The 26,106-nt window shown below is 43.4% G+C and overlaps 1 protein-coding gene across 4 annotated transcripts in view; it reads left to right on the top strand.

Moving 5' to 3' along the window:
- PANK1 (pantothenate kinase 1) overlaps positions 1-26,106 on the top strand; it is a 111,421-nt gene that overhangs the window by 49,617 nt on the left and 35,698 nt on the right. The window contains exon 1 of one of the 4 annotated variants that reach the window (XM_069567951.1): positions 3,278-4,150. The exons of 2 other annotated variants lie outside the window; for them this stretch is intronic. In XM_069567951.1, the coding sequence (XP_069424052.1) occupies positions 3,469-4,150 (682 nt within the window). In that variant the 5' untranslated portion in view covers positions 3,278-3,468. Of the gene's footprint in view, positions 1-3,277; positions 4,151-4,755; positions 5,058-26,106 lie in introns of those variants that run through there. One more of the 4 variants, XM_069567952.1, reaches the window with a different exon arrangement.

The following is a 26,106-nucleotide window of genomic DNA, read 5'->3' as shown; positions in this document are numbered from 1 at the left end:
GTTGGTTACTAAGTCCTGTAAATTCTTTAAACAGTTTTTGAGTCCACTTGGTGATCTCATTCTGAATGGTATGTCCTTCACCTAGTCCCATCGCACGTCTTTCCCGGTTGTTTCCAGTAATCTATCTGGTCCCTCCAACTAGGAAGCTCCTCTTCTATTTTATTCTCCAGACTGATGCCAGAGATCCTTCCAGAATGCAAATCTAGGAGTTTTTCCGCAATCTAAAACTCTTCAGTGGTTTCTCATGGCTTTCAGGAAAAAAGTCTGAATTGATTCCTGTGGTACAGAAAGCCATCCGAGATTTGGACCCCATCTCACCTTTTTGGGCATCACTCACCTCCTCCCTCAGTAGGTTGCCTTTCAGCCTTGTTGATCTCCTGGCAGGTTCCCAAGCATGCCAGATGGTTTCAAACCACCCGCAGGGTCTCCACTCCCTCAGTTCTGAATGGATTTCCTTCAGCCTTCCATGATGAAATTCCATCATTGGTCAAACTTCAGTTTAAGGGTCATTTCCTCCCTGAAGCCTATTTTAACACCCATCTCAGCCCCATCTTCCCCTTCTCTTCCCTGTTCCATCATTGCTCACTCTCTGGAGTCCTTTGGAGTTCCCTTCCATAGCATAGGTGACACATTTTGTTTCATTCACTGCAAAATTCACCGTGAAGACAAGCAGGCCTTAGGAAGCAAGCACTACCCTTAGGATATGTATATATTTCTGTATGTATGTTATTTTCAACAAGAAGTTTAAAAGGAAAAACTCCCTAGGTTATTCTTATGTACCCAGATGATGGAGAATCATTGACTTCTCTCTCTGTCTCTGTCTCTCTCTTTCTATGAATTGTAAGCCCTTAGAGGGCAATGAAGCCATTTGTTTTAACTTTGTACTTACTCCCAGCATTTATTTTACTGCCTACAACATAGTGCACTCATAATAAATGACTGGTAAATAAATGAATGAACAGAGGGAAAGAGTGCCTTGTGGGTTCTTCCTCCCTCTCTCTCTTCCAAACATTATTTGTTCCATTCCCCTGCTGGAGCACATCGTATAGTTCATACCTCAAAATTACACCTCCGAACCGCAACCTCCCTGTGCCCCCCTGACTCCCTCACACCCCATAAACCTGTGATATGCCACCTGGCTTCCTCTCTATCACATGCAAGGTATAACTGACTCAAGGCACCCATGGCAAAGACGGGAGAAAAGAAGCAGGTAGAGGATGTTCTGTCCCCAGTACCAGTGCTTCTGCCCTACCTGGGTCTGAGCCACCTGGCTCAGCCCTTCCTCACCATGCCTGGGAATCATGCTGGAGAGGATATGTCCTTGGATACACTGCATTGCTAAATCTACTCTCTGCATTTCTGCTCTAAAGAGCTTCCTAAACTACTGAGCTTAAATTATGTCAGAATTTGAAAGCTTTATATTTGAATATTTAGGAGTGACAATGCAGGCGTTTTGTTTTTAGCAAATTTACAGGAGAAAGTGAGAGACACCTTGGGGAAATATCACCCAAGTCATTTTTTCAGTCACAAATAATTACCAAGAGCTTCCTAGGGATACAGTTATGAAAGAGAGTCATCTGCCTTAATGGAGATTACAGTGTAGTGGGGGGAGATGCACAATCAAATAATATGGAGCATTTTTTATAGCACTGATGATGGGCTGGACACTTTACTTATATATTCATTTTATCACTGTAACAACTCAGTGATGTCCTATTATACCCCCATTGTGGTGTTACAAACTGAGAGTCATGAAGGTCAAGTGTAGGAGGAGGGAGCTCTAATCTTGTTCTAAGGGTCAGGGAACGCTACTTTAAGAGGTTGAAGTAGAGATCTGAAGACTGAATTGGAATCTGGTAAACAAAGACACCTGGGAGCACACAAGGGAACAGCAGATGAGAAGGGATGTTCGTGTGTTTGAGGAACTGAAAGGCTGCTCTACAGAGGGAGAGTCAGGAGCTCAAGGTGAGGCCGGGGCCAGGTCATCTAGGTTTTTTCTTCATATTTGCAAATAATATGATAACATCAGGGAAACAAAAATAGGAGAATTAAGATTTATTCTTTAATGTGCACGCGAGCTCAATCATGTCCAACTCTGTGCAACCCTGTGGACTCTAGCCCGCCAGGCTCCTCTGTCCATGGGATTCTCCAGGCAAGAATACTGGAGTGGATTGCCATGCCCTCCTCCAGGAGATCTTCCCCACCCAGGGATTGAACCCAAGCCTCCTGTGTTTCCTGCATTGGCTTCTTTATCATTTAACCACCTGGTTTATTCTTTGCATTGTTCTTAATAAAAAAGGAGTCAAGGGACCTGTGCACTCAAGTGGTCATGGGTCCTAAAGCTGATTCCAGGTCAAACTCTGCTGGAAGGAATTCCCATCCAGGTACAGGCCCCTGGCTGCTGCTGAGTGCTCTGAGGCCTCTGACTCCTCTGTAGATTAAATAAGTACAGATGATGGAGAACATCACACACAGTAAGTTACGCAATAAACATGACTGCGAGTATGGTTTATTCCCCTTGTTGGAAATGAAGGGTGATCTGCTAATAATAAGTGTAATAAGGATAACCAGCTCTTTGGGGCATTTACTGTGCACCAGGACTGTAGCAGATAGATTTCTCAAGACAGTTTCTAGAGTCAAGAGCTGAGGCCTCAAGGGATTGCACAACTTTGGGAAGGTCCTTAGCACCCAAATTTGTCCTGCCTACTGAGCATGCCCAGTCCTGTTTCCTGAAACCAGGTGTGTTAACTTGAGCAATGAGTTTCTCAGGGTTTGTTGAGTGCCTGAGTTGGAGTTTGAATCCAGCTCTGACTCCAGGGTTATGGTGCTGTCTCCCCTGTGATGCTGCCTGCCCTTCTGAAAACACAGGCAACTCCTTACTCTATAAATAGGGTGACATTGTCTCCTGAGCGTCCTTTCTGGGTGAGGAAAGTGCTTTTTATAGCTTGGGACTGCTTCTGTTTACTTGGTCTCTTCCAGCACCGGTTAATCCCGCCTACATCTATGTCCTTCACTGTCCTTACACTGTATTCCTAGGTTCCTCCCTGTAAAAGACAACTCCAGGAGGCCACATGGTGTCTGTGAGTGCCCGCAAAGAAATTACCCTCCCCTCCCTCTCCAAATCCGCCTACCTGTCTATAAATAATCGTTCTCCTCCTTCCCCTCGTGCCTGTGAGTAGTTTGGTCACTTAACTAAACCCAGAGAAACACATAGACGCTCACAAAGCTTTCAGGGAGGAGGGGACAACGTGAATGACCTTGCAAAGGTATCTAGCTCAGTGCGGACAGGATTAGCAAACCCAAACCTCTACATATATTTATTGTCTCCCCCCTCCCCCCGCCCGCATTCCTCCCGAAGCTGCTCGTTCCTCTCACGCCGGCCTCGCCCAGTCCCTTCTCGGCTGGCTCCGCCATACAAAGCCCAACCCGCCCATCTCTTCTTTGCGAAGCCGGAGAACTTCAGTCCCCATGTTGAAGCTCGGCGGTGGCGGGCAGGACTGGGCATGCTCAGTAGCGGGAACAGGTCTGGGAGGCGAGGAAACCTCGTTTGAAGTCGCGCGACTGGGGCAGCGGGGGAAGGCGGGCTCTCGGGGCCCCGGCTGGGGGTGCGCGGGGATCCCCGATTCCGCGCCGGGAGCGGGCATGCTCCAGGCGGGCGCCGGGGGGCCGGCGCTCGAGGGGCAGGGCGTGGAGGAGGTGGGAACGCCGGAGGGAGGAGGGGAGGAGCGCCCGGCTCGCCATCCCCCAGCGCCGGCTCTGCGGCTGCTGAATCGGAAGCCGCAAGGAGGATCCGGGGAAATAAAGACGCCCGAGAATGACCTCCAGCGAGGCCGCCTGAGCCGGGGCCCGCGCGCCGCCCCACCAGCCTCTGGCATGGGCGACCACGGCGGGCAGCCTGAGCGCTCGGCCCCGCACGCCCCGGGGACTCCCGCCGGCGTCGGCGCTGCAGCCGTGAACGGGCTGCTGCACAACGGGTTCCACCCGTCGCGCCTCTGCAGCCGGGGCCCCCCGGGCGGCGGCGACGCGGCACCCCAGCGCCTGCCGCTCCAGCCAGAGCTCCAGCCACAGCCGCCGCCCCCTCAGCACGACTCCCCCGCCAAGAAATGCCGGCTGCGGAGGAGGATGGACTCCGGGAGGAAGAACAGGCCACGTAAGTCTCTCAGGGAGGGGAGCGCGGGCGCAGAGCGGGGCGCGACCCCCGGGAGCGGCGGGACAGGCACCTGAGCGCGCCCGGGGCATCCCAGCCCCGGCTGTCGGGGGACGGCTTTGAGGGGGCGCACGGGACTGATTCTTTCCCCAGGGGCGCCAGGCGCTACAGATCCCTTTCCTGCTTCCATCTGTGGAATGGGCCGATTTGACTCGGCTTCTGAGCTGCTCCTCGGGTAACGGCTCTGTAGAAGGCAAACGCGCTGGCCGCCTTACTAATTTGTCGGTGGGAAAATGCACGTGTGTCAACATTTGGTGAGGTCCGGGAGTAGGAGTCGAGCAGCGGTGGGGGAGAGCCTGAGCTGCCGTCGCCCTTCTCCTCGTCCTTTTCTCTTCTGAGAGCTCATCTTTCTGGGGTTGGCGCTCAGGCAGTCAGCCTGCCCTTTGAATCGCAGAGGAGCCGCCAGCTCCCTGGGTCTATTGGCGAGCTCGAGGTCTGGAGGCGTGGAGTTTGACAGCCCCCCAAATCACAGCCTATTAGAGGCTGTTTCCTCGCAGCCAATGAGAGGACTTGTTGGGAGGGACACACCCACTGATACCATGTGGGCCGGAACTATGTGGACCAATGAAGATTGGAGGTGGATTTTTTTTATTTTTTTCCCTGAGAATGGGGAGGTAGAGTTGAGGTTTCCAATAGTAATATACAGTGCAGAAAGCTGAAATGCGTTGTTTCATAATCTAAAGCTTGTATATAAGTTAGTTTGCGAAGAGTCTCTCCCCCGCTGAAAGTTCTGAGATGCAAATTTGTAGATCAAGTTTTTACAGCTGGTTCTTCTCTGAGTCGAACTTCTTTCAACTCGTTACCTCTTTCTGGGTCTCCCTAATGAAGCTTATAAATGGCAAAAAGCAAAGTAAGTAGAATGCATGCTAATAACGTGATTGCATTCAAACATGCATATTTGCGTATAGGTTATTTATTCTGTTTGATACAGGGAAATTGCTAGATATGCTTTAGATTCATCTGTAAAACCTTGATGTTTGGCAGCTTCACTTTCTGCTGTTTCTGTTTATTGTCTTAGACGCTTAGCTTTTCTGCATTCAGTTAAAGTCTCTGAGACTTTGGGAAGCTTTTTAACCCAACTGTGGGACGCAGTAACTCTGATACTTCTGTTTTGTAAGGCTGAAATGTTCAGGTTCAAAGTTAACTTCTTGACGGGAACTTTGAACCCACACAGCAGATTGGTAGGGTTGTAAGGAAGGCATCTAAAACCTGAATTTTTGTTTTGTTTAGTTTTTGAAACTTGTTAGAAAATGACTTTATTTATGCATTAGTATTGATTATTTATGATGTATTAACCTGTTTTACTTCTTTTGAAGCCACATTTCATTTCTCTGATTTACTTCAACAAACTATATTAGAGTTTAAAATGTAAATAGCTAAAATATAACAAAAGAGAACTGCTTTGAGTTTTTATTTAGTATTGCTAGCATAAATGTTTGAGTGTATCATACCTCTTGAAATAATTTTTGAGGAATTGAAAATTACTCTCTTAACAATTTTCTCTGCAGGAAGGCAAAGAAATAACCTTGAGCCTTAACTTTTGCTTGAAAATCCACTGGAAGCATTATTTAGAATATAAGAAAGTATAACTTTATGCCTGTGTGTTTTGTCAGATATTGAAATAGGTTTTGTTTTTTTTTTTTTTAATGAAAAACCATAAGTATTTTAAGTTTAGTGATCATACTTATTTATCAACTTTTAAAAAGAATTCATCAAAATTGGTGTTTCATTGGCCTATTTTTTCCTCAAATTTGAACAAACATTTCTGAAATAAATTTTACATATTCTAAGCCACATCTGCTGTGTTCACTACCAAAATTTCTTAGTTGAAATTAGGTTTAATTTGGGATCCTTATACCTTGTGTATTAATGTTCAAGTATCTTTTTATAAAACAAAAAGAAAAAAATTGCCCAATCAGTTGATTTTTAGGCAATCTAAAACAAATCTACTTAGACTTAAGACTTAAGTATCTCTGTAAGTGTATTGTTGATAAAATCATCAAAGTTGAACAAATAACTATTTCCTAGTTACAGTCTGCAGCTTCAGCCTCCTGCTTCTATCTGAACCAGAAGTGCTTTAGGACAGCCAGGTATCACTGCTCTCAGATAGGCACCTGGAATGCATATGTGGGTAGATGTGTTTCTCTTTGGTAATATATTGGGTAGAGTGCAATACAATTATTTAAAAAGATTAAATCTAATCCCTCAGTACAAGGACTGTTCACAGTCTTGTAATCTAAAAATCAGAGTAGTGGCAGGTTAATTTTGTTAAACCAGGAAATCTTGTCCACTCTTTCCATCAAAAGTACCATCACCTCACTCACTGTGCTTATCCTTGGAAAGCTTTTCCAAGACTTAACTGCTTCCTGTCTCTGCTGCTGAACAACTGTGTGGCCTCAACCAGGTTAGATCTCCTCTTGGAATGCTGGAGTCCATGAAATGATCTTCAAGGGTTGTTTCTTATACTTTCAAAGTACTAAGATGCTAAAGAGCTGACAGTTCTTTCTTCATAGCTTTCACACTGGTCACCACATGGCTTAACATTTTATTATCATTTAAAAATTTTTTTATTTTTGCCTTGTGCTGATTGTTCCCTGCATGTTATTGGTCTTATCTCCCCAATTAAGTTGGAAGTCTTATTATAGATGATAGTTTTTTTCATCTGCTTTGCAACTTGGGTACATGAATACTTGATTGATGTTGACGAAAAAGGTACAAGTGACATCATCACCACCTCATCAAAGTAGCCATTTCCATCCATGGGACAGACTAGGCAAAAGCCCGTCAATGGAGTCTCGGTAAGGTCTCTGTAGGGAGAGTCCTTTTGTATGCTCCTTGGTGTTCTGATTCTTTGAAGCATACGTAAGTAGCACCTTCTGAAGTCAGCTCATTTCCCAAATATTTTGAAACTAATTTTATAGTCCTAATAAAATGCCAAGAGCCTAATGTTTGTAAATGGTGGAGTTATCCAGACTCTGGAGGGCTTGAGTTTAAATTGCATCTGGATGACCTGGGGCTACTTATTTAACCTCTATGCTTCAGTTTCAGTATTGATAAGATGGAGCTAATCATACTGTGTGATCAGGTTGATGTGAGGATTAAATAAGATATATATTATGTGTGTATAATACATATATATATACGTATAAACGTAAATTCCTCCTTGGCACATAGCAGTTATATGGCAAATGCCAGTTGTTATCACACTTGCAGAACACTGCCCACCGCTAACCCATAGGACAAGAGACTGAGCTGGCAGAGACACCTCAGATTGACTTTCTTGTTTAAAAAAAGGTGGGAGTTGGCTAATATAAGAAAGTCAAAACATTTTATTTGATTATCTATGACACTCCTAGTCCCATGGTTACTTCCAACACCCTTTGTCCGTAAAAATGTTACATCATACACGATGGAGGGAGCAAAGCAGGAAGAAATACTCACAAATACCATCACCCAGAGAAAATGGCTGTTTAAAAATGTGCCGTTTGCTGAAGGTAATTTTGGATCACACTAAGATACGATTTTTTTTTTAATTTTTATTTTATGTTGGACAATAGTTGATTTACAATGTTATATTAGTTTCAGATATACAGCAAAGTGATTCCGTTTTACATATACATATGTCGCTTTTCATTTTCTTTTCCATTATAAATTATTACACAGTATCAATAGTTTCCAGGGCTATACAGTGGGCTTCCATGTGACTCAATGATAAAGAACCTTCCTGCCAACACAGGAGACACAGGTGACACAGGTTCGATCCCTGGGTCAGGAAGATCCCCTGGAGAAGGAAATGGCAACCCACTCCAGTGTTCTTGCCTGAGAGAAAATTCCATGGAAAGAGGAGCCTGGCGGGCTATAGTCCACGGGGTCACAAAAGAGTCAGACACAACTTAGCAACTAAACAACACCAGCAATGCTATATAGTAGGTCTTTTTTGATTATCTATTTTAAATACAGTACTGTATATATCAATCCCAAACTCCCAACTTACCCCTTTTTATTTGAAAATCTTAATAAAAGCATTTTCTTACAGCATTAAAGCGTCATTTGTAGTGGTTGTATTACATTCCCAATATTCCATTATATAGATATACCATAATCTATTTAACCTGTCTCTAATAGCTTTAGGCTGCAGCTTGAGTCTCTAAACATCATAAACACTGCAGCAGCAACGATTTTGTATGTAACTCTTTTATTTTTGATGAAACTGATGAATACATACTTTTTGGAGAAGGAACAGAAATGGCACAAAAAAGTATACAGCTGTTGCCTTGAAATCCTGTATATTTTAGACTCTAAGGATACTTGTAGATGAGCCACACTACTGGAGAGAGGAGAAAAATGCAAAGGAGATAACTGAGCCAGCAAACACTACTTTCTACATTTGCTGTAGAAAGGCAAATATTTGAGTGTCATCAGAAGTCTCAAGGATGTGAGCTGCCCTCTTCAACAAGCAGGAATAAGGCCTGGAGCAGTGCCTGCAGGTTCCTAGTAGAAGTTCTGGATTCTGAGATCATCCAGATAGAACGCGAGCTGAAAATGGGCGAGAGTTCATTATGCCCAGAACACATTCGTGGGGTATAAACTGAAGAAACACACGTCTATTACCAGTTTTAGCTAGCCACTATTGACAAAGTGTAAGTGTTCACTTTTCTAAATATTAGGATATTTAGCTTTGGCACCTAGAATTTCCCCAACTTCTGAATCGGGCTAATGGAAAAACCAGGATATAAAGATAAATAGGTAGAATTCTCTGGCTGGAATGGTGTGACTATATATGCATTTTTATTAAAAACATCATCAGAACTTCTAGATGGTGGAGAAGCTTTGCAAATCAGGAACAAAAGACTAGGATGGAAAACAGGGGCACACTCTAGAATTGCTCCCTCTGGAATGTGGTCTGATTTCTACGTTTGTCAATAAAGTTATGAATTGTACAATGCACATTTGGACTAGAGATTTATGAATTTAAGGGCCCAAGTGTTCAGTGTCTAAGTGGTTAAATTAGGTGTCAGGATTCATTAGGGACCTGAACACCACTTTTCCCCAAAAGGCCACTAAGTGAATTTCAGCGTTAATACAAAACATAGTTTGTTTGGCACAGTAACCAAAAATTTTGACGTAAAGAGTGCTGTTAATTTTTAACATGTGGGACATTCAACAAGGTTATAGAACAAAATCCAGCATGGTTTTTGGAGACATAATTAGTCAGGAAGAAGAGTACTGGTTTTAATTAACAGGTTTGGGGTTGGTTTTTTGTTTTAATGTTTATGATAGCTTGACTTTTAATAGTGTGTGTGTATGTTTTAATATAAACCAATTGGTTTGACTTCCATTACATTTAATTATATGCTTTAGCTTCACTGTGTAGGTCAGTGTTCACCTTGGCATGACAATATTCTGAATCAGATAGGGTGCCCAGAATTTCTAAGTAGACCTTTCCTCTGGATAGTGCAGCTATCAAGCTTGGTATCTCATTACTTAATTTATGAGATCTTTTAGATACTTCAGTTCAGTTCAGTCGCTCAGTTGTGTCCGACTCTTTGCGACCCCATGAATCGCAGCATGCCAGGCCTCCCTGTCCATCACCAACTCCCGGAGTTCACTCAGACTCACGTCCATCGAGTCAGTGATGACATCCAGCCATCTCATCCTCTGTCGTCCCCTTCTCCTCCTGCCCCCAATCCCTCCCAGCATCAGGGTCTTTTCCAGTGAGTCAATTCTTTGCATGAGGTGGCCAAAGTACTGGAGTTTCAGCTTTAGCATCATTCGTTCCAAAGAAATCCCAGGGCTGATCTCCTTCAGAATGGACTGGTTGGATCTCCTTGCAGTCCAAGGGACCTCAAGGGTCTTCTCCAATACCACAGTTCAAAAGCAGCAATTCTTTGGTGCTCAGCCTTCTTCACAGTCCAACTCTCACATCCATACAAAGACCACAGGAAAAACCATAGCCTTGACTAGACAGACCCTAGTCGGCAAAGTAATGTCCCTGCTTTTGAATATGCTATCTAGGTTGGTCATAACTTTTCTTCCAAGAAGTAAGTGTCTTAATTTCATGGCTGCAGTCACCATCTGCAGTGATTTTGAGAGGTGGCTAATTGTTTGTGTGTATGTTTGACTATATTTTCTCCTTGGGAATGTATTTGAAAGCAGTCAGTGATTCCAAGGGGTAAAGGAGTGTTATTTTTAGAGGGAGTTACATCAAAATAATGATCTGTGCCTCTAACAGATTTCTCTATCGTTTGGAAAGAAGGTGAAAAGATTTATGACAATAATGGGTACTTACAGGGGTCACTTTGATTGACCAAGTAGCTAGCTTAGTCATGATTGAGCAACAGCTGTGTGTCCCATTCCTTCCTATGTGTCTTCACAAAAGTATGTGGTCACCACTCCCACACCCAGTCTTTACGATGGAGAAAGAAAGCCCTGGAGAACTGAAGCAACCTACCTGATGTCAGTGAATGGCAGAGCCAAAATTCGAAGCCAAGTCTGCCTCCATTTTCAGCTAGCTGCCTTTCTTTTCGGCCGCATTAAGCCTATTATTTTGGGAAAAGGAAGTGTGTTCTGTAAAACTTGTAGAAGAAATCGGTATATACAGTTGGTATACCTTTGGCAAAAAGCTCATTCATGTGTTTGTGGAGGTAACAGTAGCCGATGTTAAGGGACACTTACTCTGTGCCAGGAACCAAAACATTTTACATTGAGTATCTCATACGGCACTCACAGCTCCCTATGAGATAGGTCCTACTCTAGATTTATTTCTTGTGTCCCCCCGAAATTCAGATATCAAAATCCTAACCCTCAAGATAATGGTAATAAGAGGTGGGGCCTTTGGGAGGTGATTAGGTCATGAGGACGAGCCCAGAGAATTCTCCAGAGGTTAAAAGCAAAAAGACAGCTATCTATGGATAACCAGCAAGGGACTACTGTATGGCACATGGAACTCCACTCAATGTTGTATGGCAGCCTGGAGGGGAGGGGAGTTTGGGGGAGAATTGATACATGTATAGGCATGGCTAAGTCCCTTCACTGTTCAGCTGGAGCTGTCACAGCGTTGTTGATCGGCTATACCCCAGTACGAAATAAAAAGCTTAAAAAATAAAATTTAAAACAAGACAGCTTTCTAGGAATTGAGCTCACTGAATCTGCCAGTGTCTTAATCGTGAATTCCAGGACTGTGAGGAATAAATTTCCATTTATCCTTCTCCAAGAAACTGAGCAAGGGCTCCAGGACTCGGGAAAATTGAGCTTAGATTTGGACTCTGCTGGGCCAGGAGACCAGACTCAGGACCCTCTTGGATTCCCAGGATGAATGGGTAGTATTCTAGAGTGGAAGGAGCTTTGGAGTCACCAGACCTGGATTCAGAGCCTCATTCTACTACTTGTTCACAGTGCAGTCTCAGTTGAGATGCTTAACTTCTCAGAGGCTCACTTTGTTGACTACAAATAACTGGTGTCTGTCTTACCAGTGGTGAGGACCAAATGTGGAAAATGGGGCCTCCCAGGTGGCACTAGTGATAAAAAAAAGCCCACCTGCCAATGCAGGAGACAGAAGGGATGTGAGTTCCATCCTTGGGTCAGGAAGATCCCCTGGAGAAGGAAATAGGTACCCACTCCGGTATTCTTGCCTGGAGAATCCTATGGACAGAGGAGCCTGGCGGGCTACAGTCCATAGGGTCGCAAAGAGTCGGACACGAGTGAAGGGACTTGCACGCACACACACATCTTACCGATTCTGAGTACCAAATGTGGGAAATGTAGGTGAAGTCTCGTATAGTAGAATGCCTATATCCCGATATGTGCAGAGTAAAAGATATTTTACTATTCATACTAGCTACTATTTATAAAAGGATTCAATATTAATTTTCTTGCGATTAGTCACAGAGGCTTTCAAATCTTTCTGAAATCTCAGGATTCTCATCAACCCATCTTGCTCTGACTGAGGACTTTTGTGGACAGGGTTTCAGAGTATCCTCCAACCTAATCTGACATCATCTCCTAAATGGAAGCTTCCTTAATTCCTTCTGAGGTTTCCGGAAGCAGGACACATGGCTGTGTCGTGTCTTTATCTCCCTGTCACTTTCATAGATGACATAGGAACTCTTGAGACCAAGTACGAGCAGGCCCCGCCTGAGAATGATGTGAATGAGAAAGCTGTGTAATTTATGTAACTGCTAATCTAGTGTCAGGACAAAGTTATTTTTAAAACAGGAAGTATCTTCCTTTGATCTTTTACCATTTGATATCTCAGCTCTTGAGTGAGGCCGATAGGCACAATAGAGAGGAGAAAGATTAGGAAAGGGAGCACTTTTCCTTTATAAAAGCTGCACAAATTGAAGAAGGCTTCAGATTTCAGAACAGCCACATCCAGTGCTTAGGTGTTGTTTTTTTAACCCTCAGCCTAGCAAACTTTGTTCGGGCAGAAGATGAGATGGCTACTTCTGGGCGCTTGTTGCCTGCAAGGCCAGAATATGAACCTTCTGGTGTTGTCCGGCCTTGACTCTATGCTGAATCTGAGGCCATGGGACTTTAGATAGAGGCTCAGGACACTGTGGACCTGTATGGACCTCTGTAAGCTAAGGTCAGCCTAGGTGGTACCAGTTACCAGGAATCCTGGGGCTTACAGAAAAGCAACTGCTTTACAGTCTGAAGTAGGCAGTCCGGGAGTGAAACAGACAGGGATAGACTTAGCTGACTTGAAGCTCAGTCTCAGTTGACTTGAGAGTCAGCAGTACGGTGAGTCTTCCATCAAAACATAGGCACTCAATAGAAATTATGGGGGTCAGTGTTAGAGATCCTTCCTTACACTAAGTCAGAATCCATCTCACAATTTCTACCCTGTGTTCCTTGACAATGCAGCACATCTAATTTATCTTATATAGATATTTAAAGATAGCTGTTTTATTTTGACTTTCCCTTGGGGTCCCACCCTTTGAAGAACCAAGAGCCACACTCTCACCTGCCAGATTCCTTCACCCATGTGATTCCATACAGGTTGTATTGACTTACCAGAAAGTATTAAACTGTAGACTACAGGATGACTTCTTTTAGATTGTCATAAAGAAGATCAGGTAAGCATTGACCTGGGTGACCTTGAGAACTGAGATTTAATACTCCTCATGGGTCGCACAGGGGTCAGTCAGTTTTTATTCCTTTGGGACAAGGGACCGTGCTAGACTCTGGGTGTGATAGTTGATTTCATGTGATTCCAAACTGTAGTGTAGTCAGTTCCATGACTTTATTCTACTCCTATGCTGTGGCAGTTCCTTAAGTCCTGAAACTGTGTCTATGAGTCAGAAGGCTTGAACGTAGTTAAAACTGTTCACCATTCATATTTACTCAGCTACTTTCATTTGATGAAAAACATCTAAAGCGATACCATGTATTTAGAAGGAAGATAGCATGAGTTTGGTCAGGGAGATATCACGTCTTCTTTCCTTTCATGGAAGCTTTTTACTGTGAAGAAGTAGCCCAAATGTGATTTATTCTTTGCAGTGACCACGTAATATTTCATCAGCAGTCTTTTAAAATTTATTTTTTTCTTAATTAGAGGATAATTGCTTTACAATATTGTGATGGTTTTTGCCTTACAGCAACATGAATAGGCATTAGGTATACATATGGCCCCTCCCTCATGAACCCCTTTCCCACCTCCCTGCCCATCCCACCCCTCTAGGTTGTCGCAGAGCACTGGCTTAGGGTGCCCCGCTTCACACATGGACCTCCCACTGGCTGTCTGTTTTACCTGTTGGTGATGTATATGTTTCAATGCTATTCTCTCAGATCGTCCCACTCTCTCCTTCCCCCACTGTGTCCAAAACGTCTCTGTCTCCTTTGCGTCAGCAGCCTTACAGAGTGGTTCAGTTCAGTTCAGTCGCTCAGTCATGTCCGACTCTTTGCGACCCCATGAATCACAGCACGCCAGGCCTCCCTGTCCATCACCATCTCCCAGAGTTCACTCAGATTCATGTCCATCGAGTCAGTGATACCATCCAGCCATCTCATCCTCTGTCGTCCCCTTCTCCTCCTGCCCCCAATCCCTCTCGGCATCAGTGTCTTTTCCAATGAGTCAGCTCTTCACATGAGGTGGCCAAAGTACTGGAGTTTCAGCTTTAGCGTCATTCCTTCCAAAGAAATCCCAGGGTTGATCTCCTTCAGAATGGACTGGTTGGATCTCTTTGCAGTCCAAGGGACTCTCAAGAGTCTTCTCCAACACCACAGTTCAGAAGCATCAATTCTTCAGCGCTCAGCCTTCTTCACAGTCCAACTCTCACATCCATACATAATCAGAGGGCACCATTAATAAAGATGCCAGAACCAGCTTGGGCAAACCAGGAGTTCCAGTGGTGTGCTGGAAGTGGCTACTGCAGGCTCTGGGAGCCAGCTGTATATATTACATCCCAACTCTGCAGTCAGTGTCCTTGCATTGACAGCTTGAAATTGGCTACAATAAGTGTATTTACACAATGGAAATTGGCAAATGCTGAAAATCAGGGCTTTATTTTCAGAGATCCAGTTGTTAAATATTTACCACTGACCGTAATACAGGTCACATGTCACTCAGAGAAGAGTCCCAGAGGACAGCAGTAATACAAACTGAATTATCACAGCTTTGGGGGCAGAGAATGGGAGAAAAAGCTCAATATATCTTCTGATACTTAGGACAGTACCAGAATATGAGACATTAGATGATGGAGCCTCATTCTCAGGAAAGAAAGTATTCTACAAATGTTTGAAAACGCACTGTAATACAAGGGTAGAATTTAGACTCACATATAGTCAACGCTCTATACCTGCAGATTCTGTGTTGGCAGAGTTCAGCCAACTACAGATTCTATTAAAATATTTGAAAAAATTCCAGAAAGTTCCAAAAGGCAAAACTTGAATTTGCCATGCACTGGCAACTGTTTATGTAGTATTTACATTGTATTACATATTATATGTAATCTAGAGATCATTCCAATGAGGGAGGGGTGCAGGTTCTATGCCCTGTATACAGGAGGATGCATGTAGGTTGTATACAAATACTATGCCATTTTATATAAGGGACTTGAGCATCTGAAGATTTTGGTATCCACTTGGTGGGTGGGCGGGTGCTGGGGTCCAGCCCCGGTGGATCCAGGGAATTCGAAGGTGGGGACGGCGTCGGCGTCCTTGGAAAAATACATATTTAATTACAGATATATAGAGAGATTAGAAACGGATAGTATAGAAGGAAAATTGGAGAAAAAGAGGCTGAATAACTTGGTTTACGTGGAATAGCATCCATGCTCCAGATGGGAATTCAGCCAGAAAAATGGGGAGCAAGAAAGAAACGACATGGGGGAATCAGTCTTTCTGGAAACTGATCCAATTTCTTTATTTTGGGGTTTGCTTATATACCTTTTGTTACACATAGGGATGAATACAGAGTCACGTGGGGGTCAGCAGTCCTGACCTTTATCAAAATCAGGTGCTTCACATAAAAAGGTCTTAGGGATTTATCTTCTGGCCATGAGACCTGCTGACATTTTATGATCCTTTCTTTCTGATAACCAAAAAACTTATTTTTTCCAAGGGTGTTTTTTCTTAAACCAGGCACCACCCTCCAAATAAAGTTACATTCCTATAGGGTGAGGGTGTAGTGAGTTACAATCAAGAAAGGAATTTATTTAACCCAAGGTTAACATGATTAATCTTAAAGGTTAATACTTATTTCTCCTATATACTTAAAGGTTAATACTTATTTCTCCTATATGCTAACTATATTCATTATAAGGGCAGGGAACATGGAGATTTACCAGCAAACATCAACCCAACAAAATCCTTTCACCAATGTTCCCCTTAAGATCTATTTAGTCTTAAGATAGTGATAAAGTTACATTTTTACATAGCAAGGACACAGTGATTTATAACAAAGTACAGTGATCTATTACAAAAGAGAAAATTCATTAACTCAAAAAGTCTAGTATTGCTAACCTTGAAACTACTATATTTCCTTTTCTATATTCCAAATACATTGATTAATATATTCCCAGGTGCCTAAGGATATGGAGGCCTGGCAGCAATCATTGACTCAACAATGAGAAAAGCCCTATGCTAATTAAGACTTTAAAAATACTCCAAAAACTCTCTGTGCTGCTTATGGTTGAGAGGTAGTAAACAATCATGTGCATAGTGGCAGGAGTATGGATAATCCTGTCACACAAGCTAGTCTGTCAGCAGAGAGATTTGACCTAAGACACCCTTGTCACACCCAGGGCAGGGAATTAGCAGCAATTATTGGCACAACAAATGAAAAACCCTTCACCAATATAATTCCTAACCAACCCACTATACTAATAATTTCCAACTCCCCAAAAGAATTTGCCTTTAGTAAGTCTAAAACATCTCGTGCCTCTCAGATTGGGAGGCTGTAAACAATCACATGTGGCCGGACGAACCTATACAGGCGGGCTAGATAACCTTCAGAGGAGTCCATAAGCTGAAACACTCTTGTCACACCCAGAATTTTTATTGCCTTGGAGCTGCACGTTTACTCCTTCTCCGAGAGAAACGGTTATGGGAGAGAGCCCCCCGTAAAGTCAGAGGTGTAGGTGAGAGCATAAAACAGACTCTGGTTTTGGGGCAGATGCTCGGGAACAGGGGGTTTCCTGAGGCTTGATCACGCCTTTGCGTATGCCAAGCCTCCTTCCTCAAGACCTTTGCCATGGGCGGAGTTCTGGCTCCCAGCAGGGGCGGGGTGGGTGGTGTTCAGGGTTCTGGAGCAAATCCCCCTTGGATTTTAGATGAACAACTATTATCTGCTTTCCTTTTTCCCTCTGAAATGTCTACATCAAAAATAGTTAGGCTTGGCACTTCCCTGACAGAAGTAGGAAATGGCCACCCCCGTTCAGTATTCTTGCCTGGAAAATTCCATGGACAGAGGAGCCTGGTGGGCCCCACTCCTTGGGATCACAGAGTCAAACATGGCTGAGCACACAGGCACACATGCTTCCCTGGTGGTCCAGTGGTTAAGACTTTTGCCTTCCAATGAGGGGGCTACAGGTTCTATCCCCAGTAGGGAAGCTAAGATCTCACACGCCTCATGGCCAAAGCCAAAGCATAAAACAGAAGCAATGTTGTAGCAAATTCAAAAAGACTTTAAAAATGGCCCCCACAGAAAAAAATCTAAAAAATAAAATAGTTGGGCTCCAGTAGCTCAAATGGTAAAGAATCTGCCTGCAATATAGGAGACCTAGGTTAGCTCCCTGGTCAGGAAGATCCCCTGGAGCAGCGAATGGCAACCTACTGCAGTATTCTTGCCTGCACAGAATTCCACACACATAGGAAAGTGGAGTCCATGGGGTCGCAAGGAGTCCAACACAACTGAGTGACTAACGCTTTGGGGCTAGTGCTGGATGACCCAGCAGGCAGAACGAGCAGGTAGGTGTTAGTGTACCACCAGTGCAGCATGGGAATCAAGGAAAGGAGATGACAGCATACTTGTCTTTGTGTGTGTGTGAATGTGTATACATATATGTTTGCATCCATAGCAAAATCATAACCTTGGACTTCTTTATACTTCTTTCATAATTCACCATTGCTTTTATTTGAATAACAAATTTTGAGTTACACTCTCATCGCTTGTCGATTGGAGAACAATATAATTTTTCTTTCAGTTCAGTTCAGTCGCTCAGTCGTGTCTGACTCTTTGTGACTCCATGAATTGCAGCATGCCAGGCCTCCCTGTCCATCACCAACTCCTGGAGTTCACTCAGACTCATGTGCATCGAGTCGGTGATGCCATCCAGCCATGTCATCCTCTGTCGTCCCCTTCTCCTCCTGCCCCCAATCCCTCCCAGCATCAGGGTCTTTTCTAAAAGTCAACTCTTCACATGAGGTGGCCAAAGTATTGGAGTTTCAGCCTCAGCATCAGTCCTTCCAGTGAACACCCAGGACTAGTCTCCTTTAGGATGGACTGGTTGGATCTCCTTGCAGTCCAAGATCTTCTCCAACACCGCAGTTCAAAAGCATCAATTCTTCAGCGCTCAGCTTTCTTCACAGTCCAACTCTCACATCCATACCTGACCGATGGATAAACCATAGCCTTGACTAGACGGACCTTTGTTGGCAAAGTGATGTCTCTGCTTTTGAATATGCTATCTAGGTTGGTCATAACTTTCCTTCCAAGGAGTAAGCGTCTTTTAATTTCATGGCTGCAGTCACCATCTGCAGTGATTTTGAAGCCCCCCAAAAATAGTCGGACACTGTTTCCCCATCTATTTCCCATGAAGTGATAGGACCAGATGCCATGATCTTAGTTTTCTGAATGTTGAGCTTTAAGCCAACTCTTTCACCCTCCTCTTTCACTTTCATCAAGAGGCTATAGGTATAAATCCAGCCCCAGATGAGCCTTGCCGATTTAGAATTTCTATGTTGATTTAGAATTTACTGCTGCTGAAGGATCAGGGTGGAGTTGCCAGAATATCTTCATTTCATGTTTCTGGTTACAGTGGGCAGGTTGAAATTTGTCTCAGCCAGGAGGAGAATGAACTTGGTATGTAAGTTTGCTTCCAAAACAGATCTCTCAAGCAAAAAAGGGACTTCTCCATTTCATCCCCACTTGAATTTTACTCCAAAGGCAGCTCATTGTGCTCCATTTATTCTCTCACTGTCCTGAAGAAGTGTTTGGAGAGTGTTGGGATTTTTGTTTTTAAATCTTTTTATTTAGGAAAATTTCAAACATTATACAAAACTAGAGTATATGGTATAACTAACTGCTAAGTACTCATCGCTCAGCTCAGTTATCAACTCATGTCCAATCTTATTTTATTTAGGCTATTACATGCAAATCTTCCCCTCCCAAACTGGCTGATATTGAGAGCAAATCTCAGATATCATATCATTTCAATGGTAGATATTTTCATATATATGTTTAAAGGATAAGAATGCTTAAAAAAATAGGCATAATCTGTTATTTGCTAAAAACACTAACAATGTATTATATCTAATTGAGAAAATAGTATTTTATGATGCACAATGAGATGAATAAATTCAGTTATCTAACCACGGTTAAAATCGTTGCATCCTATTTGTTGATAGCTGAAAATCTGATATCATGTTGCCCTGAAGGATTCTTTTTCTTTTTTGGGGGGTTCAGTACCTTTTATCATTTGTTTATCATTAATTTTTAACCATTTCTTCATGGTCTGAGATTTTGAAACCTTTCTTGGGGTGAAATAGTCCTGTGCCCCAGAACAGATGCTTTGGGATCACTCCAAAATCACTGAGATAGAAGCATCTGGTGTCTGCTATGTAGTTTTTGTCTTGAGCTTGAGAGGTTTGTTGTTGTTTAGTTGCTCAGTTGTGTCTGAGTGACCCCATGGGCTGTAGCCTGTCAGGCTCCTCTGTCCATGGGATCTCCCAGGAAAGAATGCTGGAGTGGGTTGTCATTTCCTTCTCCAGAGGATCCTCCCAACCCAGAGGTTGACCTTGTGTCTCCTGCATTGGCGGGTAGATTCTTCGCCACTGAACCACTAGGGAAGCCCTGATTGAGAGGTTAGGAAATCTTACAAGAATTCCACCCTCCTTTCTTCTGAAGTCAGTAGGGTGAGAACAGGCAAGCTAGCACTCACATTGGAGATAAAGACAAGTAGGATGTAGGTCTGGACTTGGGCCTGGCAGTCTGGAAGTGCTAGATTTAGGGTTGAGCCAAGAGGGATGTTGCTGAAATTTGTGAGATATTTGTAATTCTAGGCAATCTCTCCACCGATGACCCTGTATTTCAAGTTAACCACGAAAGAGAAAAAAAAGATCCTGAATCTATGTAGTATCACTCTTGTTTGTCAAGCATTCCTAGGGATCAAATCACTTAAACATCAGTGAATTCTTATTGATATAAGAATTCATGTAGTCATGTGGTTAAGGCTGTGCTTCCAATGCATGGAGCATGGATTCAAGCCTTGGTCAGGGAACTAAGATTCCACATACTGCGTGGCATGGCCAAAAATAAAGGGTGTGTGTGTGTGTGTGTGTGTGTGTGTATGTATAAACACCTGTATACCTGAAACTAACACAACATTGTACAATCAACTATACTTCAATTTAAAATTTTTTGTTTTTTATTTATTTAAAAGCTGTAATTAAAAAGCTGGAGATCACATAACTAATGTTTGGGTGGATTCATTAACCTCTCTGCACCTCAGTTTTGTCATCTGTAAATTGAGCATAATAACAGTGCCTACCTCATTCGGTTATGAGAATTAAATATTGCCTGTGAAGCTCCTAGCACAGCACCTGGCACATAGTATGCCCTTAACATTAGTTGTTACAATGCTGCTGCATTTTTTATAGACCCTGGAATAAACGTCTTCAGAATTTCTAAAAAGAGACCTTTGATTGGCATGTGTGCAGCCCTAAAGTAGTTTTTGAAATTTGGCCTGTGTGTCTGTGCCCACATATCCAGATAAACTTGCATAAGCTAGTACTTCAGCACACGTTTACCACACTCCATTAAATTTTGGGCAAGGCTTAGGCATATTTGGTTGGCAAATGCTCTCACAAGTAAATGGATAACCTGTTGCATCCTGATTATTGTTGTCTTAGAGTTTTAGCATGTATAAGATTTAGAGGCTTTTTGTTTGATTTTTTTTTTAATGTTTACTACAAGTAAACTGAGGAGCTGTTAGATATTTTACTATTCAGCTTTTTGTGATACATTTCCAGTAAATCTTTTCAAGCTATTGCATCAGTTTTGATTCAAGAAATCTCTGAGATTGTAGGGAAAACTGCTGCAAAACCAGTTAGGATTTACGCCTATTGTCTGTGACTCAAATTTGTCTCCGTATTGTGTAATCCAAAGAAAATGCACAGATAAACTGGATGCTGAGGTTCCTGACGCTGCACCTGTCATCCATAAATGACAGTTTTCCAGTCTTTATGTTCATCAAAACAGCATCATTCTTATTGGTTAACTTAACGTTAAATAGGTGATATGTTTTGTAAAATAAACCAACTTAAGTAAGATATTGTTTTCACCTCTTTCATATTTGAGATCCAGAGTTAAGATGTTTAAAAAAAAAGCTCCCATGCTCAAGAGTTTGACAGTCTCACCTTGGTGACAGAGAAGGGTACCATGCCTCCAAACTAAGTGGCACCAGACAGATAAAATATTTTGAATACTCATCTATCTGTGAAGTTGGAATCTCTTTTCCCAATTAGATATTACATCTGGCTGTTCCTGCTGATCACAGCGATCATCACTTCTGGCATCTTGGCAGCGATAACCCAGAAGGCAGCTGAGGATCTGGAAGGAAACAAACACTTCTGACCCGCCAAAAATCAGTGTTGGAAAGTAGATCAAGTTGGAGATGCTCGTGCATTTTACACTTGGAGTACTTCCTGGGCTCTCTTGAGTCTATTTACTTTCACCCAAGTCACAGCTTTAACAGACTTGATTTTCTGGTTTCTCTGCAATCATACTTAGCAGGTTAGGGATTGGCGTTACAGTGCACTGGCAGCAACCAAGAAATTAACAGCAATAGCTGAAAAGAAAGACATAGAAAGCTATAACAGAGACAGATGAACACTCAAGCCGGAGCAGCCTGGGAAGCACAAGCTTATGTGGTGCTTGAGGGCATCAGTATATAGTGGGTACAGTAATTGATTCTCACATGACCCCGAGTCATCAAAAGAGCTAAGATTTTCTTCATGTTTCTTTAAGAATATGAGAAGTGAGCCAGGCATTTTAGAAAGATTTCCTTCAAAAACTATTTATAATTTGGCATTTGTATCTTAAAAGTCATTGGTAAAATGCATGGATTGGGTCAGAGCTTTATATATGTTATAAAATCTGCTTTATTGAGACATGCTGCTGTAAGTCGCTTCAGTCGTGTCTGACTCTGTGCGACCCCATAACGGCAGCCCACCAGGCTCCGCCGTCCCTGGGATTCTCCAGGCAAGAACACTGGAGTGGGTTGCCATTTCCTCCAATGCATGAAAGTGAAAAGTGAAAGTGAAGTCGCTCAGTCGTGTCTGACTCCAAGCAACCCCATGGACTGCAGCCCATCAGGCTCCTCCATCCATGGGATTTGCCAGGCAAGAGTACTAGAATGGGTTGCCATTGCCTTCTCCATTATTGAGACATATACACATACAATTCACCCGTTTAAAGTACCCACTTCAGTGGTTTTCAGCATATTCACAGTGAAACCATTAACACAATTTAGGCTACATCATCAACCCCTAAAAACACCTGATTAGCAATCACTCCCCTTTTCTCCCACAACTCCTAAGCCTGCTGCTGCTGCTGGTGCTAAGTCTCTTCAGTCGTGTCCGACTCTGTGCGACCCCATAGGCGGCGGCCCACGAGGCTCCGCCATCCCTGGGATTCTCCAGGCAAGAACACTGGAGTGGGTTGCCATTTCCTTCTCCAGTGCGTGAAAGTGAAGTCACTCAGTCGTGTCTGACTCTTAGTGACCCCATGGACTGCAGGCCACCAGGCTCCTCCATCCATGGGATTTTCCAGGCAAGAGCACTAGAGTGGGCTGCCACAACTACTGATCGTTTTGTCTCTATAGACTTGCCTCTTGTGGATGCTTCATGTGTATGGAGTCATACGATATCTGGTCTTTTGCGATTGGCTCTTTTCACTTAGCATAGTGTTTTCAAACTTCACTTGTGTGTTAGTTTGTTTCAGTATTTCCTTCCTTTTTATTGCCAAATGATATTTCGTTGTGTGGACATGTCCTATGTTACTTATCCATTCATCAACTGATGTATATCTCTTTTGTTTCCACTCTTTGACTATTACATGTAATACTGCTCTGATCATTTACATACAAATTTTTGTGTGGGCATATGCTTTCATTTCTCTTGGGTATATACCCAAGACTGCAATTGCTAGATTATAGACAAGCTTATGTCTAACCTCTTGCAAAACTGCCAGACTATTTTCCAAAGTGACTGCACTGTTTTATATTCTGACCATCGGTATAGGAGGGTTCCAGTTACTCCATATCCCCATCAACACTTGTTATTTTCCATTTTTTAAATTATAGCCATCCTAGTGGGTTTGAAGAAATACCTCATTGTGGTTTTGATGTGCATTTCCCTTAAAAAGTGCCCTTACATCCCTCCAACACTAGCATCCTGTGATTTTGAAACATTTAGTAGGTTCAAACTTTATCTGCAGTTTAATTAGAAGGTTCCTGAATGTCTGGGAAGGGTCAGACTTTACTGTGCTCAAAAGGGAACCCTGCACAGAACTGCTGCCCTTTGTAAATATTAAAGGATTGTTTTAATTAAGTAATGTCTGGTACAAGGACAATGTGAATTTCACTCATAGCAGAATTTTCAATTCTTCTTTCCAGACTTCTTGATTAATGATCAGTCCTTGCAGAGGAGAATGTAATGGCAGGAGACCAGGTTCATTGCTGCATCCTGACTCCGCCATAGTGCCTCCCAGTCTACAGAACAAAGTGTCTGTTCACTGAATCGGTGGCGGCATAAGCATATAAATTGGTCTCAGGTCACTGAAGGAGGGTCCTTGTGACCTCCTTGATTTCAGCTTGTATTGCCATGTGAGCAGTTAGCACATCTTTTCTCAGTCCCCACCCAGCTAGACCTGAAAGGTTTGCCAGGCTTTCACAGCTAAAATGAATGAACAAAGCTCATTTCTGGTAGCCCTGTTGTTCTCTGCAGTGCCACCTAGCAATGCTGTTCTCCCCAAAGCCTCTTTAATTAACCACTCCCTGGTATTAAATTGTCAATAGCGTCCCTAGAGTAAGGAAGCATGCTCTGGTGGCTTGTCAAGACACAAAGCTAAACCTCTTGGAGATTTAAACTGGGATTTGTTTAAGGAGGTAATGAGATTACCATCTTGAGCTTCAGTGCAGGGCATTAGGAAGCTGGAAGAACCATTCTTAAGTGGATGCTGGGATCAGCTCTGGTGGCTGAAACGGTCACACTGGAGATAGTCATACGGGTGCACTGCCTTCAGGGCCCCTTGGTACATCTCTGCATGGTCAAAACGGTGGCATCTTCTTTTTAATTCATGGACTGTGTTTCTGATGAATTGTTGTTTAGTCACTAAGTCGTGTCTGACTGTGACCCCATGGACTGTAGCTCATCAGTCTCCTCTGTCCATGGAATTCTCCAGGCAAGAATACTGGAGTGTGTTGCCATTTCCTTCTCCAGGGGATCTTCCCAGCCTAGGGATCAAGTCCATGGCTCCTGCCTTGCAGGTGGATTCTTTACCGCTGAGCCACCGGCAAAGCCATTTCTGATGAGTAGAGTGGTGTAACTAAAGGTGAAGACCACAGGGAAGATCTATAATTGCCACCCCAGGTGGTGCAGTGGTAAAAAAATGTTTCCTGCCAAGACAGGAGACTCGGGTTTGATCCCTGCGTCAAGAAGATCCTCTGGGGGAGGAAATGGCAACCCACTGCAGTATTCTCACCTGGAAAAGTCCATGGACAGAGGAGCCTGGTAGGCTATAGTCCCTAGGGTCCCAAAGAATAGGACACAACTGAACATGCACACACACACACCCGCTACCCCCCACCCCCAACACACACACACACACACACACTCAGCCTGAGAATATTGCAATGGAATGGGAAACAAGTTTCATCTGCCTTTCATTTCTCCTCCTTAAGACCTGTTGCAGGAAAGCAGGGCTGGACTTCAGGGGTGAGGGCTAGAAGATGAGTTTGATGGGCACTGTGGTGACATTGCTCTCTGTTCTGACTTCTTGCAAGAAGGTGGAATGGAGAGAGAGATTCCAGGACCTTGGAAAAGAGATTGCACCTCACTGGGCCTCTCAGCAACTCATGGAAGAGACTCAAGGAAAAGTTTGTTTTAGCCTCAGGGGTTTGACATTTTGGGTCCCCTCCTGTCTGGCTCCAGGAGAAGGCAGTGGCACCCCACTCCAGTACTCTTGCCTGGAAAATCCCGTGGGTGGAGGAGCCTGGTGGGCTGCAGTCCATGGGGTCACGAAGAGTCAGACACGACTGAGAGACTTAGCAGCAGCAGCATGTCTGGCTCCAGCTTGGCCCCACTTCCTCCTGGCCCAGATCCAGGCTAAGAATACATTTACTGGTGCCACCACAGTGGTGCCCTGCAAGGCCTTTTTTTCCCCTCCCAAATTTTAACTTTAAAGAAAAGACATAACTTTCATGTCAGTATACCTGTTTGTTCTGATTTCATGTGGTTGTCTGGGCCGTGGGTTGCAAATCGGAGAATATCTGCCTGCCTGACCTAAATACACAAATGCTGTTGCCAGAGCTTACTTCTTTATGGAAGAATGCCTGGTTACCTTTAAAATGGAAGTCATTGAAGAGAGGAGCACATGATGAAATTTCATTATATGTGTAACATTTCTGGACCCATGTCCGTTGGGTTCAGTCCCAGTTGAATGATAACTGGAAACTTGAGAAGCTGTATTTAAAATGTGAAAATCACCCGTGGCACTCGTGTTATAAATTGTCCAGAAATAATTTCATTAGCAAGCGATGTTTCCAAGTCCCTCCTGGGAACGGGGACGTCAGCCGGGTCATTACCGTGCATTGGCCTCAGTTGGCAGCCTGAGCTCCCTGGCAGTTAAGAGCAAAGACAGCTCATTCAGACTCTTGACTCTCACTTTCAAATTATGGTTCAGTATTTAAGAGCGTTCAAGAGCATTAGTTTCGATTCAGCTAGAACTTTGGTTTTGAACTTGACCCATGAGAATTCCAGGGGCCCCTCCTTGAAAACATTGTCTCTAGTCCCCCTGCTCTGGGCTCTCCAGGCGATGGCCTAGGAGTCTGTATTTTTAACAAGTGCCTTGGATGTTTTTTATGATGAGGCAAATTCAAGAAATACTGTTGTTGATGGCAGTCAAGGTTTTCGTTGTTGTTTAGGTTTTTTAAATATTTGTTTTTCTTTATTTATCTGGC

Source organism: Ovis canadensis, chromosome 22 (assembly GCF_042477335.2).
Source record: "Ovis canadensis isolate MfBH-ARS-UI-01 breed Bighorn chromosome 22, ARS-UI_OviCan_v2, whole genome shotgun sequence".
Taxonomy (NCBI): domain Eukaryota; kingdom Metazoa; phylum Chordata; class Mammalia; order Artiodactyla; family Bovidae; genus Ovis; species Ovis canadensis.
Note: the sequence above shows the minus strand (reverse complement) of the source record. Positions and strands in the feature narration are given on the sequence as shown.